Genomic DNA, 18,651 nt, shown 5'->3' on the forward strand with positions numbered 1-18,651 from the left:
TAATCCAAGACTATACAACTTCACAAAAACATGTTATTTCGAACATATTAATGGATCCAGCTGCAATTTTATATGTTGATTGACTGCAGGGATTTATTTACCCATATAATATAGAAGGTTTCTTCGCGCGCTGTTTCATAAAGTATAGCGGCGCAAGAGAGCCAATGAATGAACACGCTGAAGCAGAGCCAGCAGAAACAGGACGTAGAAAGACGAAGCAATCTAATTGGATACTTTGCTAAACCAATGAGAGTATGCTTCTCTGTGTTTTCCCAGAAAAGTGGCAGTGCATGAAGGTTTGTATTTGGCTGTGACTAAATCATATTGTATACCTATTTTAATGCATGCGACAAATGTATAACCAAAATCCCTTAACCACTTTGGGAAAATTGTGAACTTGTTATTAAGTTGTAATAAATTACTCAATAAAAACAGTGAAGCCATTGTGGTTGTGTAATGCCTAAATTTGAATTATTATAATACATTATTTAAATGCTTGGTGGACATTTCTTGCCATCACATGGACAGCTGTAAGCCTATTGTACTCAAACTTGACACTTTTTAAACGGAGTCTTAAGAATGTTTTAATCTTGGACTTCAGTTGACGTATCTTACACAGTGAATTTACGCCAAAACACATAGCTATTGGGTAAGGCCTCCCAGAAATCAACAGTTACCTGATCACAAGAGACAAACTACCTACATAGTGTCTAAGCTTCCTGTCTAATATGCACCAATTGAAGTTTTTAAAATCTAGATTTTAGAACGGCATCCGGGTAGTGCCTTCTGACTTTACAATATTGGCAGTAGAGTTTATCTATTAGGCTATTGGTGCAATAATTAAAATTTTAAACTTGCTAGTTATAATGCAAAGTATCCGCAGTGCCAGGCTCCCACCTTCTCTGCATTCATACGCATTGCCTCCCCACGCCGGAGACACAAGAGTGATTCATTCGCCATATCACTAGTCAGCGTGCAACATGGCAGGCCCAATTCAAGGCCGAATTATTACAATATGTATGCCGTACTACGGAACAGGATCTATATCGCACCATGGCACTCTCTGCCCTTCTTAGCTGTTCCGCGTGTTCATGGACTTTGTAATGTGTGTGGATCCGGGAGGGAGGAACTTCTATCTTGCTGGAGAAGATGGATGCCGCCATGTGGATGAATTTCGTGTTATCACCATGTAGACCGTGGGCCTAAAACAGACGTATAACTCTCCCTCCTATATCCCAATTCCTCTAAATGAACATAAACATACAATTACAATGATAAACTGCAACGGTGTGATATAATTTATGAATGGCCCCACCCCCTGTTCTTTCTCTATACTGATCCATACACTCATCCGCCACAAATTCACGTGCGCGCAAGCCCCCGCTTACTGTCCCCCTGCTGTGGATGTGCGTGAGCGCGCTTCCGTTTTACTATTTCTTCAGTGACCAATGAGAATCGACGCTTTGCAAAGAAAGACACACGAATGTGATTCTAGTAAAAGATACACTTGGTTCTCACGGCATCCCTTTACGCGCAAAGCTAGCCAGGTTTTTCCCTAACACCAATCCACTCTTCCGCTCCTTTTTTTCTCGACTCTCCACCTCAGTCCCCACCCCAGATTCCCGTTCCATTTTCCCAATCACTTAATTGAGCAACTGGGATTCCTCACGTGCGGGGTTGATTTGTAGTTTGAACACGTGGCTCATTCAGAAAAGCCGGAATAGCAAAGGTTTTTTTTTTTTGCTTCCCCTTCTTCTTGGTTTTATTGAGGCGGGCGAGAGAGTCTTACCGTCTGTGACGTTATCCTTCTCTTTGCTAAGGGCTTTGGTGTAAAACAAAAAGTACTTTGCCCCTTTTTTTCACCCAGCCCGTCATCGTGTGGAGAGAGGAATTAATAATTCAAATTTATATTTTTTTGCGCGATAAAAGGGGCGAGGGAGCGCAAACGCGACGAGGTTGCCCGTCAAGTATATCTGTGGCTTGAACGACAGGGGAACCACGCCACAGTCACTCCGTTTGATAGTAAAGCGATTTATGCAGGCAATTCCGAACCTTGTACACCCGAGAGAGCGAATAACGGTTTCCTCTTGCGTAAAGATTGTCCATTTCAGCGTAGAACATGAATAAGCTATACATTGGTAACGTGAGTGAAGAGGCGAGCGCGGAAGACTTGGAAACTATCTTTGAGCAGTGGAAGATTCCGCACAGTGGTCCATTTCTTATAAAAACTGGTTATGCGTTCGTGGATTGCCCAGACGAAAAGGTTGCAATGAAGGCCATTGATATTCTTTCAGGTGAGATCATGGGTAACAACCACTGCTTAAGCAATATGTAATTCTAGAGCTTGTTAGTGTTTTACCGTACCCTTTTCGTAAATGCATATGGCCCTGTAGGGTGGGGGTGTATCCAGGCATTTCTTCTTTCACTCTCACAACCTTTACTTGGCCTCTGACACCGTGGTTGCACACGTCTCATCTAGGTGTACATGGTAATGTGCAATAGGTTTACATTTGTCAGAATATGCGACAGTATTCACCCATTAAGGATAAAGAGTTGGACTAGCCTACTTGTAACGCTACTCTTTAGTAATTGGGCGCAGTCTGTGGAACTCGAAAGCAGTGGCGTGTAACGAGCATCAAAATAACTTGTGGTGCTAGGCTACTTTGTAACCACATGAACCTGCAACCGAGTTTGGAGTACAACACGGGTCCATCCTAGTGCCCCAACTTATCAGTAGCCGACGTGTGCCCATTCAGACACACCAGGTGGTTAATAGTGTAGTCTATACCAACGACTTGAGACCTTGTACATGTTAGCTTTGAGCTATTGTAACATGCCAGTAACCATTTTCTTGTTTACTAAAACTTGTGGAAATATTGCAGTAACACACCCTCATATTTCTCGAGTCGCTACCCCGTTGATCTCATTTAATTTGACCAATAGAGGCCTAGGGTAAGCTATAGGTCTGTCTTAGTTTTTTTTTTTTTTTTTTTTTTTTACCAACAGTATCAACGGTCCATTTGCCTACTATTGGTTATAAACTGTTGGGATACAATTAGTCGTCTAGTTGGCCTAATATCGTATTTATTCTTTCCAATAGGTAAAGTTGAACTTCATGGGAAACTTCTAGAGGTGGAGCATTCGGTCCCTAAACGCCAAAGGTAAATTATGACCAACCGTCTGCAATTGCGTAGCTATGGATATGGAAGGGGCCTCCTAGAATCTTCTTAAAAAAAAAACTGCAATAAAAATGGATGCTATGAGGTCGTTCCGTAGCCTGTATGCACAGGTCTGATAATGTTACCTCAGTAACCATATTAGATACTTTTTGACCTAGCTGGGGATTTATAAAACGTTGTCGCGTTAAGCAACTGAATATTAAGATCTTGTATGGGTTTTTATGTATTTAAATAAGGGTTTGTGGTACCTTCCAAATCACATCTATAGCGACACACGCACAAAAAAAAAATCATTCTCCACTCAGTTCATAGCTCCTTTATTTTTTTCACTGGTGTCATCTGTTGCCTAATGACTCGTATCACGTATAGGCCTACTAAATCCATATTATACATTTGCCATCATTCTCTCATTACTAGTGTTAAGTATGTGGTACAGTGAATGTAGGCATGTATGAAGGCTTAAATTTAGGCGTAGGCCTCAGAAGGCGTCCATTTGAGAAGGATCTGCCCGTCATTCTCCCTGCCTGCCCCACGCTTCCGCCCTCCTCACTCACATTGTGGTGGTGCACGAGATGGACTCCCAAACGCGATTGGAATGGGCGGTTTGGGGCCGGAAAAGCCTAGGTTTACACAAGACCCTGAAGCACCGTGTTGTCTCTGTACAAACTTAATATAACGAGTCGTTTCAATAGATCTATTAGTTTATCGTCATTACGCCAAATGTTAATTTGGAGTAGTGTAAATGGGCTACGCAATATATCTTAAATAAGACGTTAGAATCTTTAATAATACAGTTTAGGATTTTTATTAAAACTGAATATAGTAGATTAATTGGCAGACATTAATACAAGACGGATCAGGCTCGGGGAACTTCACGTTTTTATTAAGACAATTAACATTATAATGTGCTTCATACAGACTTAAAATAGTCGTTGGTTATCATATTATTTACACGTAATTAAAACGCGGATAAGTCATGAAATGTAGGCCTATTTCTGCGGCTGTAAATAGATTTAACTGAACGAGATGACACGTATCAGTCTCCTCCCTCTGAGCATATTTTGGTTAAATCAGTTATAGATTTAAGTAGCATAATTTAAATTCTTTCAAGTAATTTAAATCCATTCAAATAATGGGTAAAGTGATCTTCAAAAAGGTATTCTACTGATGACTGTCTTGGTGCACAAATCAAAGACAAATCTACCATTTTAAAATAATGATTAAATACCCATATTTTTGCAAATGATAAGGTTAAAGTGAATAGGAACAATTGAAGCCATGGACACACAGGGCCCGAATGAGCACTTTCTGGTTCCAGTCTATCAGCTGGAGGCTCAGCCAATCACCATGGCTTAACCTTTGAACCTTCAGGAAGGGGAACGGAAGTGTGAACAGGCCAAGGTAGTATAATGGGACTGAGGATGTGCTGCAAGGTAGTAAAGGAGACAAAAACTATTATTGTGAACTTGTTTTTTTTTTCTTCTTTTCTGCATGCCATTACCTTACAGGTGTGGCACTAGCATCTCAGATTTCATTCATTTTTTAATGTTATCATGAAAGGGATTTTGGATGGCAAAAGGGGCTGGAGGAAAATTGCTTTTTGATATGTTTTGTAGGTCCACCTTAGCCATTAATTATTCGATCATTAAAAAAAAAAAATCATTAATTTTCTCCTGAAAATTGTATTAAACTATTATTGCCCATAAACCTCTCGTGACTAAAGTGCACGAATTATTCCAGGTCACAATTTGACCCATGAGTTTGCTCTAAAACCCATGGTTTAGGTGGTTAATGGAGGGTTGTTTAGAAGTGTCCTTAAGATCCAATCTCCTGCATGGGGGGGGGGGAGGGAGGATATCTGGAAAAATGAAATTTTATATCATATGTGAGGCTGTCCTTAAGTGAGCCAGACTATAATTTAACAAGTGGCTGTGTTGCTTCAGAGAGACCCGTGACCATTGGAATAATCTAGTGTGTGTGTGTGTGTCTGAGCTGTGAAGGAATTAAATAAGTTGTTAATGCTAGGTGTAAGTCGGACCCATGTTGGCTTTTGTGGTTGAGCTTGTTCTGTTTTAAAATCTAGATATACATGGCTATGATTTAAACAAAACAAAAAAAAGTGATTACAAGCTAACCTTTGTACAGATTTCACCTTGTGTCATCGTGGCTCATGTTTGTAAAGTAGCTCCTGGCTCTTATTAAAGAATTTGGGGTCAAAGGGTCATGGTGGGGCCCCACCTGTAAATAAGCGAGGGAAGCACTGGGGTGTCTAAAGTTCTGAATGTGGCTCCTTGTCATTCTACTAGCAGGGCAGAGGTGCTTCAGATCTCCCTCTGCACACTGATGACCAACTCGGTGGGTTTGTGTGGGTGCACCCTTTTAAAGGAGCCACTGTCCATGTTTTAAAAAAATCTGTGAAAATAAGCATTTTTTGTAACTTTAAAACACACTATGGCGGGGGAGTGTAGTTGAGACTTCAAGAGGGCAGTGGAAACCAAACAGTGTGAAGCCATTCAGAACCTTGCATTCTGAATAGTCAATGAAGGCACAAGCAAGGAGCAGTGTGTGTGTGTGTTCCAACATGGCTGAGGTTTGCAGTGTGGATGGTCATTTCTGTTGGACTGCATGAGCTGTAGTATAGGCTATGCAGATGATGAATGGAGATACAATTGAAATGAATATGGATGTGGCGCAGTACAATGTTGCTTTTCGTAGGATTTCGTCTGTGGGTTTGCACACACACTCTATAGTGCAGAGGCCTCGTAGATCACAGCTGGGCTGTGGAAAGGGGGCGGGGGATGTTGAATGTGTAGAATGTTCGTTGAATTTAAAAGTAAATAAGGAGCCCTGCCTCCATTGGTGTCGTCACATGACAAACCCCCAACCTACATGTTTCTGTCAGTGGACTTGTCTGTGTCCATGGCAACGGGGCCCCACCCCCACAGGGCAGAGAGGGCCCTTGTTGCCCTTCCCTGAAACAGGGCTTCTCGTCCGTCCGTCCCCCCCCAACCCCTCCCTTTTCCAAATCAAAGGCTGGGGACTGGGGAATGCACCCCCGTCCTCCTCTGCGCTCCCTCCCCCGCCTGACTTCCTCAGTGTGTGGAGCTATAGGTTAATCCGGCTGGAAAGTGCTTGGTGCATTTTCACATTTCGCACGGCATTCCCACCGCAATGCAGAGCACACGGTTGGGGGGAAAAGGGGCCGCATAAGCTAGGAATGGCACAGAGGCCTGGAAGGGGCTGGAATTCCTCTGGAGCTGGTTGGGAATGTTTAAATTTATTATTAAATGTATGTTTTTGGAAAAAAAACAAACAAATTTGGCTGTTTTGAAACACATTAATAGAATTCACATTCTAATGATTGACTTGAGAATTAAGGCAAAGCCAGTAAATCATGCTGAAGGGTCTCGTAGATTTGATGAGCGGAATTGTAAATTAACTTCCTTCCTAATGACCCTCCAATTGGGTCCCGTGCTGCCCTGCAGAACACACCTTCAGATCTGCAGATGTCATATTTTTGGAGTGTTAGTGTGTACATGGCTAGAATTGCCATTGATGCTTTCAGTGTGGTCTTCCACATACCTAGTGAGTGAGAAGCCATGTCGTACTATGTAGGTGATTGGTCTGTAACTTGGCTGCTTGGCTTTGGGGGACACGACTGTTCATTGACTGGACAAGGTAAACTCAGTGATGTGTTGCTTATTAGGGCTGTGTCGGCCATTCAACAGTTTGAAGGCAGAACTTGCATGGGATATCAATTCAGTAAGTTCTGCTTTGTCTACATTGGGTGGGGGGGGGGGGGGGGGTTGTGGGTTATGTTTATGGTCTGTGCAAAATGTGTGTGTCAGGGTTGTAGCCTGTGCAGTGCTTTGAGGTGTGTTTGTTAGTGTGTACACAGGTCACATTTGGAGCTAGAAATCCCAGCAGGATGTACATTGTGTTCCTTTAGGTTGGTCTGTGTGTAAACAGGTTGTGGACTTTGGTGTTGCCTAGACACATTACACACTTGACTGTAATCTCTGGGACACCTTTCTGAAACTGGAGGGTAGCGTGTAGAATGGGTACATTCAGTCAGTTCTGCAACTATGTATTCACAAGGCAGGCACTGGGTCTTGCTGTTACTTAATGGATCATAAACTGAATGAAAATGTGGAACGCGCGCTTGCAAATGTTGCTGTCAACAGTGCTAAATTGCTCTCTCTAATGGGGATGTGGAGCCGCGCTTCAATTAGCCGCCCTCTACCCTGCGCTTACTGTACACAGTGCGGTTGGCCGAGTGCGTTCTCCAATGAGCTTGCTCTGTTCCCGAGCCTCATCTGCTGTGACGCGGCCAGTGGAGGTTCCCTTCGTTTTACAACCCCCCCCCCCCCCCCCCCCCGCTCGTCCTTTCTCTCCCGCGCCTTGCCACCCTTTAGCTCTCTCTGGGTCCCCCTCCAGTAAAAGTGTGCTTCTTTATTGATTGAATGTGATTGCTGATGGAGTGGGGAGTGGGGGGGATCTAGTCGATATGCCCTGTGCTATCAGCTTGTCTACGCCCATCTTGTGCTCAGGAGTCCGCGGGGAGGGGCGGTGTGTGTGCCTCTCTCTCGTTCACCCCCGTCTCCCCCCCCTTTAGCTGTCTGTCCTCTAGTCTCCAAGGGTACGCTCTCTTCTCCGCATCCTTCTCACTTCCCCATGTCTTTCTTCTCTCAGCTTGTGCCTCTCCTCCCTCTCCCTTCTGTCTTCCTCTCCTCCCTCTCGCTCTCCTTCCTTGTCTCCTTCCTTGTCCCTCGTTTTTCCTGTTGATTTCCTACCCTCTAACCCAACGTTGCTCCATCCAGCCGGCAGTTCCATGGTTGGTGCCTGCCGCTCTGATTTGGGGGGGGGGGGGGGTGGTATATAATCGGTGAGCTATGTCCAGTTTGTCCACCTCACCACTGAGGTTGAAGGGGGGGGGGGAGGGGTATGGGATTGAATGGGTCAGTTTGTCATCTTTCTGAACAGATCACTGGTGCTGACTGTCTTCCGTTTTGCCCTCTCACCCCCTCCCTCCCTTCCTCTCTCCCCAGGAGCTGTAAACTGCAGATCAGGAACATCCCGCCTCACATGCAGTGGGAGGTGAGTGTCAAGCGGCGCATGTGCGGGGCTCTGGGGTGGCCACGGGGGTCCTATATTAACACAGCATTGGCAGAAAAAGATTCCCTTTAGTAGGTTTTCACTGTGGGTGTGATGCACAGCGGGTTAATGTATAGTTAAAGAAGAAGAAGAAGAATCGAGATGTAACAGCCTCTCAGTAGACAGTCAATCTGCATTCAGGTCAGATGGCGTTTCTTGATTTTAAAACAAGTATCAATCAAGCAGTCATAGTGTGCCTTCCCTCTGTGGATCCCAACCATCATTGTGTAATCTATTTGGCACTGGCTGCATGCCTACCTGCTGCGCTGCCCGTGGCAATGGAAGACATGTTAGCTAGCGTGACAAACCTGCTGTTGGATCAGCTAGTAGACCTTTTTGGAAATGTTAAGTTCCATCTAACAACGCTTCCTAAATACTGACCCTGTAACTCAGGAGGAAAGGCCTACGACTGGATCAACCTCAAAGCACAAGATAATGTTTCAGTGGCTACTCGGCCTGCTTGATTTTATTACAATGGTAAAATACAGTTGCCATTTAATCGAGGACTTTTTTTCCTTTCCATTCCCTAAAAAATAAGCGTAGTTTCTATTGTGGATCAGGCCATCTTTGCTCTGATGGCTTTGGCTGTGCTAGTTTAGGCATTGTAATGGTGGGTTTGTCTTGCTCAAACGTTTCAATGTGTTGCAGTTCTGCCCACCCAGCCATGTTAGTTGTATGTGACGGGGGAGGGGGGGGGGGAAGTAAAATGGATGGGTTCGTAGACGTAAAGGAGCCCTTGTGTGTTAAGGCGAACCTTGCTATAGACTCGGGGTGGGAGCGGGGATATGCGTATGTTCGCTGGCAGAAAGTAGCTGGGTGGCCCTGGTCTCTCCTCGCTCCATGTGCTGCAGGATTCACAGAATGTGTAGCATTACTCCCGCCCCTCCCCCAACCAACGCTTCCTTCTGGAATGCACCCCACCCTTTCCTGAATGGCCTCGATTCCTATTGGTCAGCCTTGGAAGACGGGCAGGCCAGAGTAGCCTGTGAGACGCAGAAATGTTCTCGCTGTAGGGGCCTGTCCTATCGGTAGTGGAGCAGCCAATGGCAATGATTAGAGATGGCAGTGGGCGGGAGGCAGTGTGATTGGCTGGCTTGATCGAAGTGGGAGGCTGACGGATGGTATGGTTGGCTAGAAAGGGGGTTGAGCTGTTGGGGGCGTGCTGTTAGTTTGACTGCCTACAGGCCAAACACCTCAAACTGTGCACAAAGTACGAACGCCTAGCTCATTCACCAATGGACTGAGAGGGCAGAGCCAATCTGTTCATTCAAATCCTGTGGCTGACAGATATGGGCGGGTTGCCAGTTTTGGCTTTCACATTGAGCAGTTGTACTCACATGAATCGATTTGGATTTCTTGTTTTGTCTATGAATAATTTGCACAATTAAATAAATGCTAAATATAAAATGTACATTTACCATTACATTTGCACAGACAAATACTAATAAACCAGTCAAAACAATCATGTTGTCCAGCTAATTTGTCATCCAGTGGGTTGATCTTGTCTCTCTAACTCTCATCTGGTCTCTCTGTAATCAGACCCTCTCTTCCTCTCAGGTCCTGGACGGCCTACTCGCTCAATATGGTGCTGTGGAGAACTGTGAACAAGGTACATGCACCATATTCTCCTTCCCTTCTTGCCACCTGCATCGTGTGAGTCTCAGTGGGCTTTTTAGACGTCACAGTCACTCCAAAACTCTCTTGTTTGTGTTCTGAAAGGACGTAGGGCCAGAGGCGGATATAGAGATTTTCATTCGGGGTGGCAATGGGGTGGAAGAAGTAAGTTGTTGGGTGGCCTCCTGGAGGCGAATCAAAACCCAAAGTAGGGGGGTACAGTGATTAAGCTATAACATTATATTTAAAATCAAACAGTAACATTAATATTATTTATAAAAATGTTCTGTCATGTACAACAACAAAAAAATCCATGGGAAGATTGGGGTGGTAGTATTTCTTTATCGGGGTGGCAGCTACCACCCCTTGCCACCCCTTAGATCTGCCACTGCGTAGGGCACATCTTCAAGGCAGCCTTGACAGTATGCCGTCAATCAGGAAAGGATGTCTTCTCTGAATAGGTGTCTCATGACAGTAACTTTTAATAAACATTTTAATTTAATTATACAAAAATTTAATTATTTTCTGGGTGACTGGTTGCTAGTCAACATGGACATCTTTAAGTCTTCATTGACCTGCATTAATGGAAAAAAATATGAGAAATGAGTTGCTCGTTCAGTGCTCTTCAATTGTTGTACAACATAGTAGGGCTGTGTTCTACAGAATTATTTCTGTTTCATTACTGTGTGACAATCCTCTATTTGGCATGTTTTGAGGACAAAACCTAATCTGGGACACATGGTCCTAGTCTGAATACTGTGCGAGTTGACTTGACACTTCTTTTTTGTGTCCCCGCCCCCCCCCCCCCGCCCCTCTCCCACAGTGAACACAGACACAGAGACTGCCGTTGTCAATGTCAGATATGCAGCTAAAGACCAGGCCAGGCTGTGAGTAACCAACGTTGTCTTTCTTTCTCTCCTCATGCATAAACGCACCCAATTTCATGGCTGTAGAGTGCTCTTGTATTGGTTTCTCACTCTGCTTGATACCACTTTCAAAAGTGTTTTTTTGAGAAAGGCCCATTCTCTTTTCTTGTGTAGTGCACCTGATTTTTCTTTTCACAGTGACCAGTCATGTTTTATTTCGACATGCAGTGACCTAGTGGGGGGAAATTGTCTCTTTGCTGCCCTCTGTTGTTGGTAACCTGCACTGCTATGGGGCATCTGCGCCAATGGGTTTTGGACACCCAAGCACTAGAAGTTCATGTTTCAATGCAAAGGGAATCCTCAAGCCCAGGTTTAGAAAAGAAACCTTCCTTGCGCACCCTGTAGCATGCCTTTGTTGTACCTTGGCCAAGATCATTAGAGCCTTGAGTAGAAGCAAACATTTAATTGGTGCTCTCACCTGCAAGCTCAACTCAACTTCAAATACTTGAAATCCTCTACTCCTCCACCTTTATACCTCCTGAATAGAAGCTCTCCATTCACAGAGCTCAAGTGTTTGCCTTGCCCCCCCCCCCCCCCCTTGTGTGACTAACGGGTGACTGTCGTTGCCAGGGCGATGGAGAAGTTGAACGGCTTCCTTATGGAGAACTACGCCTTGAAGGTGTCATACATACCAGACGAAAACGCTGCCCCCGACGCTGCCCCCCCCAGGCGGGGCTTTGCCCCCAGAGGCTCCTCCCGGTCGGGCTCCCCGGGCCTGGGGGCGCGGCCCAAGCTACAGTCGGACGTTCCCCTCCGCATGCTGGTGCCCACCCAGTTCGTAGGGGCCATCATCGGCAAGGAGGGGGCCACCATCCGCAACATCACCAAACAGACCCACTCAAAGTAGGAACCACACACGCGTATGTCAATGTACACATACTTTAAAGTAGGCCGCTGACACATCTTGGACTATACTAAATGTGCACACAAGCACATGCACTCAGTTCAAATGAATATACACGTTTAAGGGTGATTATCTGGTGTGTTTTTTTTTTGGTCTGTAATGTCTTTGTAACTTGACATGCAATTGACCAACCCATCTTCCTCACCCTTCCGCTTATCCCTTCCTCTCCAGGATTGACATCCACAGGAAAGAGAACGCAGGAGCCGCAGAGAAGCCCATCACAGTCCACTCCACCCCGGAGGGCTGCTCCAACGCCTGCAGGACCATCATGGAGATCATGCAGAAGGAGGCCGTGGACACCAAGTTGTGAGTTCAGCACCCGGTCGAGGGACACCAGACCGGCCGGGGGGGGGGGATGGGGTGGGGTGGGGTGGATCAAGCCTACAACCGCTCGACGCATGCAACCGCCCGAGGCTCACCCCGTGTTCTTCCCTGCCTCCTTTCGCAGCACGGAGGAGATCCCGCTGAAGATCCTGGCGCACAATAACTTTGTGGGTCGACTCATCGGGAAGGAAGGACGAAACCTGAAAAAGATTGAACAGGACACAGAGACGAAGATCACCATCTCTCCGTAAGACCAGCTCTCGCCAGACCTTTTTTAAATTTTTTCCTCAATGTCAAAACAGAGAATTGCTACCGCCGTAAGAACACTGACTATTGACATCGTGGTCCTTATCGTGCCCGTCCAGCCTGCAGGATCTGACCCTGTACAACCCCGAGAGGACCATCACAGTGAAGGGCTCCATCGAGGCTTGCTCCCGCGCCGAAGAGGAGGTGATGAAGAAGGTCAGGGAGTCGTACGAGAACGACTGCGCCGCCATGAACGTAGGTCCACCCCTTCGTCACCGAGGCTGTGGTGTGGAAAGAGGCTTTTGCATTTCCTTCCAAAATGGAACTCCCTCCACAGTACGTGCATGTGTCCTCTTTTCTGATTGCGGATGTGATTTATTTCAATAATTTCCCCCTGCTTCTCCTCTCTCCAGCTGCAGTCTAACCTGATCCCTGGGTTGAATCTGAATGCTCTGGGTTTGTTTCCGGGCGGGGCTCCCGGTATGCCCCCTTCCATGGCCAACGCCCCCCCTCCTGGAGCCCAGGCAGGAGGTTACTCATTTGGGGTAAGTTTGTGTCCACGTCCCCCCCCCCTCCATAATCACCATGCTCTTTCTCCCTGACAGTTACATAGACCGCTTTGCTACAGAGGGTGTGACCGTCGCCATCTAAACAGGCATTCCAATGCTTGGGGGGGGGGAGAGAAACCAGACGAGAGAGACCACGATCCTAAAATGTGTTCCTGTCTTAACAAACAGCCACTCTGCGTTCAGTGGTGTTTCAGTCGTATTTACCCACCCCTCTATCTCCTATAGAGCAGTCCCTTTGGGGGCGAAGCGCCATTTTGGGCGTCTATGCTGTCGGCGAGCAGCCAGCCCCTCTCCATTGTAAGTCTCCCCTTCCTGCAGGGCTTTGCACGGCTTCTGGATGCCTGCTGAGGGTTTGGGGATGCTGGGGCAGAGCTTGGCAGTGTCTGGGCCCCCTCCCTCCCAGTAACCTGAGTGGGCAGGGCGGGGGGGGCCTGTATCTCCTAACTCTTACCGGTGTGCGTTCGCTAACCAGCCAGTGTGGGAGCTCGTAGGCCAGTCGAGGTCACGGTGTCATTCTGCTGGATAAGTTGGCTTTGGGTTCCTGGGTTGTGGGTGCAAATGGTTATCGTCAAGGATGGCATTTGGTTCAGAACCATCGGTCCTGTCCTTCCTCAAGGATGAAGATGCCCCCCCCCCCTCCTCATCAACCTCTTGCAAGATACCATCTTTAATACCTTTTTAATGTGTTCTAACATTGATGGATGGATGGATGGTGCTATGCTTGAGAGCCAGGGCAAGACCTCTGCACGTTCAACTGATCTACGCAATGCCTGCTTGGAGTTAACCAATGAGAGATTGTTTGGAAAGGTTCCCTGTTTTGGTGATTTGTCATACATGATTGCAGTTGCTTTTAAAATGGAGCATAGTTTCCTGTCCTCAGTTCAGTTTACTACTCCCAGTGGATACTGTTGAGTTGTGACGTCTAAAAAGGTAGTTTCAGTTGGGGATTGTGCTAGTTCTTATACTGCTTATTAACTAACCGATTGAAACCCAGTTTCTCCGGTGTGCTACGTCCACTATTACCTGAAGGCTGCTGCTTGCTCAGACTAGCTGGTTAGCGTATTCACGCTGAAGTCTCTCCTGTCGGGTCTTATTGGGGAGTTGATCCCACGGCGTGTGGGATGCAGGGTCGTGTGTGTAACGGTGGTCTGGTGTGGTCATTCCCAGCAGGGCCAGCAGGAGTCGGAGACGGTGCACCTGTTCATCCCTGCACTGGCGGTGGGCGCCATCATCGGCAAACAGGGTCAACACATCAAGCAACTGTCACGCTTCGCCGGAGCGTCAATCAAGGTGAGGGCTGGGGTGGGATGGACAGGGTGGAAGGGGGGGGGGGGGCTTGTTTTGATCTTGTTGGGTTGGCTGTATGGACTTGAATACGAAGGGAGACTGCTGAAGGAAAACAACTTGAATAATGGATGGATGGGTTATTTAGGGATCGCGTGAATGTGTAGTTTTGCATTGGTATAATGCTGGTCTCGTTTAATGCCCTCTCCTTCAGATTGCACCAGCAGATGGGGCAGACGCCAAGCAGAGAATGGTCATTGTTGCGGGACCGCCAGAAGCCCAGTTCAAGGTATGTTCCCTTCCTCCCGCAACCTACTGTTTAAGTGGAGGCTCCGGGAGATGGACATTTACGTTTGGTCATTTAGCAGACGCTCTTATACAGTAAGTACAGGGACATTCCCCCTGAGGCAAGTAGGGTGAAGTGCCTTGCCCAAGGACACAACGTCATTTGCCACAGCCGGGAATCAAACTGGCAACCTTCTGATTACTAACCCGATTCCCTCCCCGCTCAGCCACCTGACTCCCTGGACATCCAGTGACTCGTTGTGTTTTTTCAGGCTCAGGGGCGTATCTTTGGGAAGTTGAAGGAGGAGAACTTCTTTGGGCCCAAAGAGGAGGTGCGGCTGGAGGCTCACATCAAGGTGCCATCCTTCGCTGCAGGACGCGTCATCGGCAAGGGAGGGAAAACGGTACACGCTCTAGTGTTCGATAACGTGCAAGCGTTTTCAAAAAATTGGGGTGTGGGTTCGTGCTTCATTTTGTCCTCTCTCGTTCGCCCCCCTCCCCTCTGGCAGGTGAACGAGCTCCAGAACCTGACCAGTGCTGAGGTGGTGGTCCCCCGGGAGCAGACCCCAGATGAGAACGACCAAGTGGTGGTCAAAATCACTGGACACTTCTATGCAAGCCAGGTGGGTGTGGGGTGACCTAGTCCACCACTGTGGTCCACCTGCCTGTTCTACTGAGCCCATGTTGGTGTAAGACAGAGCTATCCCGAGCCCTCAGTGGTGTAGATAAGTGGCATTTATGAATGGTCCTTGCATGAGTCGGATGACTCTCGGCGCCTGTTACATCTGTATAGCTGGCGCCTGCGCTACCGAACCCAGTACTGAAGCTGTACTGCCATCTTGAGCACGATTCTCTACCAGCCTGAGTTTGTACTGAACTCCTATCCTTTTGACCTTGTGTGATCTCAGCTGGCCCAGAGGAAGATCCAGGAAATCCTGTGCCAAGTACGGCGGCAGCAGCAGCCCAAACCCTCGCCAGGGGCCCAGCCCCCCCCTCCCCGCAGGAAGTAGACGGGCCCACTGCGGTGGCTGGTGACGGAACGCGGCCCGAAGATGGACACGGAACGGCATGCGGCTGAAATGGAGACCAGAGGGGGAACAGGATACGGGACACATTCATCTCAGGGGTCAAGGGTGGCTGAAGCCCTTCTGTATAAACCCCGACCCCCCTCTCTCCTGGACTGACACCTGGGTGGATATGACCCCCCCCCCCCCAATCCCGCCCTGCACCCCTCACCTCTGCATCTCTGTGAGAATGTACTTCTGAGGGTTAAGATCCACGTCACCCCCACCCCAAACACACACACACACACACACACACACACAACACACCTCGCCCCATCTCTCCCTTGCCCTTTTCCCATGGGTGTTTTCCGATTCTTGTTTTTATTTTATTTTTAGGGGGGGACGTTAGGAAACACGGGAAGAAACGAGCCCATCTAATCACCTCCCTGGTGTGGTACTCAGCCTCACATGTCGACAGACATTTCATTTGACTTTTTATTTCCTTCTGGCCTGAATGGAGTGTTTGTGTAATTGGTTGAAGCTTTGATATTTTGTTTTCTTTTTTTGGAAATGCATTGCTTCGAGTCCTGGTAGGACTAGAAGGGTTTGGGGGGAGGGGGTGATACTCTTGTGTTTGGGACAGGACCCGCCAGCGGGGATATGAATACGTGGAATCCTGTCCCTGTATCAATAGTGGCATTTTATAAATTCGGATGCATTTTATAGATATACCCATATATATATATATATATATATTTAGAGGGGCGAGGACAGCACCGTCGTTGATACCCAACGGATGTGTTGCAACGGTGTTGGACAGGAAACCAATTTAATATGCATTTTACCGAACTACCTCAGGATCTAGTACCTCAGAAAAATGATTATATATATATATGAAAAAAAATATTCTTTTTTTGTGCTTGTTTTTTTTTTTCTTTTTTGCTTTGTGGTATTTTGTATACTTTATAAAGCTAATAGTTCTTGAACATTTTTATTTTTTTAAGAAAATTTAAAATTTGGTCGGCTGCCAACTGACCTGCCTTCAACTCTATTCCTCTGGGCGTGGCGCGGTGTGGGCACAGCGGCGTGAAGACGACATATGTTTGTGCGCCAACGGTGATCAAGACGATCCTGTACATAGCGTCTGTCTGTACTAATGAGCCCGGACTGGAGTTGTTGCCCCTCTGCAGGTGGCTGACAGGAGTTATCAAGATAAAAAATGGCCTCATCTTTCCTGAGGAATCCATCATCTTTTGAAATCCATTACAACAACTATCTTTAGAGAACGTTGAATAATGCCAATCGTACGTACTGCAGCTGCAGCTGATTGGGACATACTAACTTGACGGTACATTTCATTTCAATTTTTTTTCCCTCATTTAGCCTTTGTAGTAGGATGGAGAGTATGGTCCTAGCTTTGCTCTTTTGCGCCCTACTGCTGTAAAAACAGAAACACAAGGCAGTGACCTTCCGTGTCCATTTCGCCTGCTTAGAACTTGGAACCCGTCTCCATGTGGCATCAGTTTCAGACAGAGGTCAAAGTGCTCTCCAGCCAGACCTGTTTAAGTTTTCTTTTTCTTTCATAGAGCAAGCTTTGCCTGGTGTGGTGGTCTGCGTAGGTGTGTCGCCACCAGGTCAATGTTTGGTGTCATTCACTGCATGGTGAGGATCGAGGGAGTCACACTGATGGATGCTTTAGGTTGAGTTTTTTTGCGATGGGAAATGAGGATAATTTGCCGCATTTGCCTAACCATGAGCAGCAACAGCAGCTGTATACCTTGACGTGAAGAATTTGTAATTCACACAAAGCCAAAAGGCTCTCAAAAAAATAAAATACAGAATTAAATCTTGTTTAGAATAAAAGAACGAATGAAATTCAAGAATTCTACTAAGTTCTTAAAAAAAAAAAAAAAAAAAAAAAATTGTGTTCTTCTAGAATGTAAATAAGTCGATTGTGGTCAGAGAGGAAGTGCTCGAGTGTATCCATGCTTCCACAGTAGAACGCTTCTACCTCAGCTGAGGGGGGTGTGGTAGGCTGCACGCGCCCACCATACCCCCGCCTGGCGCCAACCCGCGCCACCATACCTCAGTCCCCGGGATGACTTCTCTATGCATGGGCGCTGCAGCGAGCACTTGCTCATGTGATCCCCCCCCCCCCCCCCCTCCTTTCTGACATTGCGCTTTATTTAAGGGCACAAGTGACACATTATCCTCCCCTCACGCTCCGTTTTGTTGATCTACCTCTTTAGACACGTATTTGAATTAGAGGCATACTTCTATTTGTTAGATTTATAGGGTTCCTTCTTGCCTTCTGACCTCTTCACCCCAGCTTTCCCAGATATTAATACAAATTTAAAAATCATGTACTCTTTAGAATTTGAAAGAATAATTGAGAAAATTGATCAGAAATTTCAATTTGCCTGCGTTTATATATATATAAATATATATAAATATACTTCTCTAGTTTGATAGTAAAACTCACATGTTGCTATTCTTTCTGCTTCCATTCTTTTTTTTTGGTGGTGTGGCTTCCTTGTATTAAACTTCTTGCTTGGTTTTTTTTTCTTAAAGGTCAAATCACCTGTTTGCTTTTGGATTCAATGGATAAAAAGTATAAAAAAAATATATATACTGTTTATAAAAAGGGCCTGCCTTTTTTGTTTCTGGTTTCGAAGAAGAAAAAAAAAGATGCGCAAGTCCAGTCTTTCTTTCCTATTATGTCTTCACTGATGCTACATTCACCTGCTGATTTCGATTGCAATTTGTTGTGTTAGCATTCTTGGCTGTGTAATATGGAAAATCATGTTGGCGTGGGACGGATGAGGGACTTGGTTTGGGAGTATTTACAGAGAAGTGGTGTGATTTCGGCATTGTCTGCTGTCACCCACCTCCCCACCCCATAATTGCGACCATGCTTGTGCCCCCTCACCTCCCTGCCCCTTCTCACCCACACAGCTCCACTGGTCAAATTGCCTCTGAAATGAATTAAAAAACAGAAATTGGCTCCTATCTACTCTGGTTCCTTTTTTCCTGATGTTTGTATTTGCCAAATTGGGACTCTTTTGGAATGTTGAAGTGTGTTCTTAAATCTGAGAATATTTTTACAGGTTGCTTCTTTTTTAAATATCAGTACATGATTAGATATTACATTTTTATATTAGG

At 46.3% G+C, this 18,651-nt stretch overlaps 1 protein-coding gene across 10 annotated transcripts; it reads left to right on the top strand.

Annotated features, from left to right (window-relative positions):
* The first annotated feature begins 1,496 nt into the window (after window positions 1-1,496).
* Window positions 1,497-18,498, top strand: igf2bp3 (insulin-like growth factor 2 mRNA binding protein 3). 10 transcript variants are annotated; one of them, XM_084696561.1, is made up of 16 exons: window positions 1,497-2,294; window positions 3,101-3,161; window positions 8,228-8,276; window positions 9,873-9,942; window positions 10,771-10,834; window positions 11,444-11,716; window positions 11,949-12,083; window positions 12,226-12,348; window positions 12,467-12,602; window positions 12,761-12,892; window positions 13,142-13,213; window positions 14,084-14,206; window positions 14,415-14,489; window positions 14,758-14,889; window positions 14,995-15,108; window positions 15,394-18,498. In XM_084696561.1, the coding sequence occupies exons 1-16, from the start codon at window positions 2,120-2,122 to the stop codon at window positions 15,493-15,495; spliced, it is 1,836 nt and encodes a 611-aa protein (XP_084552687.1). In that variant the 5' UTR covers window positions 1,497-2,119; the 3' UTR covers window positions 15,496-18,498. The 10 variants fall into 10 exon arrangements, with proteins under 10 accessions (XP_084552687.1, XP_084552688.1, XP_084552689.1 ...); XM_084696562.1 differs by having other exon boundaries at window positions 14,087-14,206; XM_084696563.1 differs by having other exon boundaries at window positions 9,891-9,942.
* Window positions 18,499-18,651: the final 153 nt, after the last annotated feature.

Source organism: Hypomesus nipponensis, chromosome 4 (assembly GCF_054491055.1).
Source record: "Hypomesus nipponensis isolate SF chromosome 4, ASM5449105v1, whole genome shotgun sequence".
NCBI lineage: Eukaryota > Metazoa > Chordata > Actinopteri > Osmeriformes > Osmeridae > Hypomesus > Hypomesus nipponensis.